General features: G+C 41.6%; 1 protein-coding gene across 1 annotated transcript; it reads right to left on the reverse strand.

Moving 5' to 3' along the window:
* Positions 1-677: 677 nt before the first annotated feature.
* Positions 678-2208, reverse strand: LOC132174885 (epidermis-specific secreted glycoprotein EP1). Its single transcript, XM_059586619.2, has one exon. It carries the CDS (start codon positions 2178-2180, stop codon positions 873-875), a length of 1308 nt encoding a protein of 435 aa, XP_059442602.2. The 5' UTR covers positions 2181-2208; the 3' UTR covers positions 678-872.
* Positions 2209-2739: the final 531 nt, after the last annotated feature.

Here is a 2739-nt window from a genome sequence, read left to right on the forward strand (position 1 = left end):
ATTGGACCGGCTTCAATGCGGTATCTGCGGTACTTTGCTTGGATGGCCAAGATTCTACCAGATGTCTTTTAACCCAAAAACAACACAGATATTGATGGAGTCTCTCTTAGTAAAGAGTGTTGCAAACTTACAGATTTGTAGAAAAGGAGAAGAGCCTTTACCATTCCAGCGTCGAGCTGTCGAGGGCTAGACTCTTGTATTGCTGTGGAAAGGAAGAAAATAGAAGCAAAGGAAGTCTGTTTGTGTAAATCAAACAAAATGACGGCAACTCTGTTCGCATAGACAGATTTTATTTTATTTTTGCTTGCTGTTACCAAACGGTGTTGTTTGGGGGTTAAAAGACATCTGGTAGAATCTTGGCCATCCAAGCAAATTACCGCATATATGCGGTAGTTGAAGCCAGTCCCGTATATATTATATTAGGTTGATATTGAGTAGACTGTAATCAAATCTTGGGAGTATAATCAAATCTCAAGAATTTGATTTCCATACGTCAGGGACTTTTGTATTATACACAAACAAGTAAACCAGAGCACAATCTAGTTCTTAGAACTCTCTAGAGTGATGGACATAAATGCCTAACATGGAACCACCTATAATTCTTTCTCCATATTTTCTCTCTTGCTTTCGGTATTATTTTTCATAACTTAGGTTTCCCTACTAATTTCAACAGAAAATAATAATAAAAACCCCATTATGAATTTATGAGCATTATAACAAGCTTATTTTTTTCATGGATCCCATCTTCTCCGATTGGGGAAGTGAAACACACACACACAACTTTCCAAAACTCCTTACATATTGAGTACACAATTAATAGGGAACAAGAGCTTGATCAAATAACACCAAGATCTTTCCCCACTTTTGCCTTGTTAGTGATTCGGCACCTTTATATAGCCCACATGAGTAGAATTCGAGACTTTTGTCAGGGTGTTGAGATCATAAGCAATCCAACATTTGGAACTCTCCCCATGGTAAAAGTAGCCCAAGCACTTGCAATCTGCCGAGCACTTCTTCCCACAAGCACTCTCGTTCACCCCATCTCCCGCCGTGAATTTACTCATGAAATGATCAACACCTTCAACCTTATAGTATCGAAAATCTTTCACGCCACAAGAAGTTAGCTTCTTGGCCTTGCAATCCTTGCTCCACCCCACCAACCCATTTGACAAAGGGCAGGCAACGCATTGGTTGTCCTCGCAAATCCCCAATGCCCCACAACGCTCGGGCAATTGGCACTCGCTCTCAGCAGAGTCCCTGTCAAACAGAGTGTATGTCACCTCCCAAGCACCCCAATCCACCTTGTCGTAGTAAGTATACAGCCTGAGATTTCCATCGATGCCAAGACGAAGAAATGATAATGTGCTGTTGTACTTCGGCCTGGCCAAAATCCGATTGCCGGAGGATGAGGAGTTTGCCACTTGGTAGTCTAAGCCTATGTCATAAGCATAGCCCTCGTCGGTGTCTGGGGAAGCATATATCTTCACATATTGTAAGTAACTTTCTGGGACATAAAACCAATCAGATGGTGAGAAATAGAGAACCCTTTTATAGTACAGAGCCACTCGTTTGGTCTCCATCACCAAGCTGTAAGACCCATCTACGTTATCCCTTTCGGAAGCTCTGCTCACAAGCTTGGCTGGGCCGCCGGCGCGTAGAGATTGCCCGACCAAGAGGGTGTCCGTTGGATGGTCAAAACTCTGCCAGACGAAATTTCCCTTGGAGTCATGAAGGACCAAGTTACCGTTTGGGAGCAATTTGAACCCGACAACGCCTTTATTGGCCGTGTTGGTTTGCCAAGCGACCCGGCCGCCGGCGTCGGCCAAGACCAAGTTTCCGTCGGCGCCGAAAGAGAGGGTGGCGTTTTCGCGAACTGGGTTGCCTCTGTTGGCTTCCCAAACCCAACGGAAGAGTGACTCCGAGCGCGTGGTAGCCATCCGCAAGGCGAGTGTGAAGGCATTTGGGGTGGTGTTGTAGAAGCAGAGCTGGAATGGGGAGCTGAAAACGGGCAGAGTACGATAGTTTCCGTCGTACTCAACAACGTACGGCCCGAATTCTCCTCCATTGACATACTTGAATGTTGCGTTGCGAGGAACAGCGGCTTGGGCGATGAAGGAAAAGAGCGAGAAAAGGAAGAGGGAAAGCAACGGCATTGTTGCTGATGAAAGAGAAGAAGACATTGTTTTGGTGATTGATGATTTGTGACAGGAGTTGCTCCATTTATACATTAATTCGTATAGCTGATTTTAGATTAATTTATTTAATTAAATAACATAATATGCATATAATATTACCCATTGGATAAGAATGATTGTATATGTCTGTAGGCTTCAGCATCCATTGGAGGGGAGATGCCAACTGTGTCAGCCACCTCGTGCACCTTTATAGTTTATAGACCATCTGATCACATCCTGCATGTGCTTATTTTCTCTTTTTAATTTTGAAATCTATATTAAATTTTAGAGAATAAAAATGATGGTTTTGCTTTTAACTTTTTGATAACAATATTTGTTTTTATTTATTTAATAATAATAAGAGCATATTTTTTTTGAATCACGTCACTCATCGCTGCCTTGTTTATCAAAATTTTCTCAACTAAATAGTAAATTTCTTGCTTTTTTTATTTCTACTGCAAGCGTGTTTTCAAACTCAATTTTTTTCACTGCATTTATCATCGGTAATAATTTTTCTATATATATATATATATATATGTATTAATTTTTTCCCTATACATCGGAG

Source organism: Corylus avellana, chromosome 3 (assembly GCF_965113065.1).
Source record: "Corylus avellana chromosome 3, dhCorAvel1.hap1.2, whole genome shotgun sequence".
NCBI classification, from domain to species: domain Eukaryota; kingdom Viridiplantae; phylum Streptophyta; class Magnoliopsida; order Fagales; family Betulaceae; genus Corylus; species Corylus avellana.

What these genes read in the sequence shown, in the direction of transcription:
- LOC132174885 (XM_059586619.2), bottom strand. Translation starts at nt 2,180, where the DNA reads ATGTCTTCTTCTCTTTCATCAGCAACAATGCCGTTGCTTTCCCTCTTC.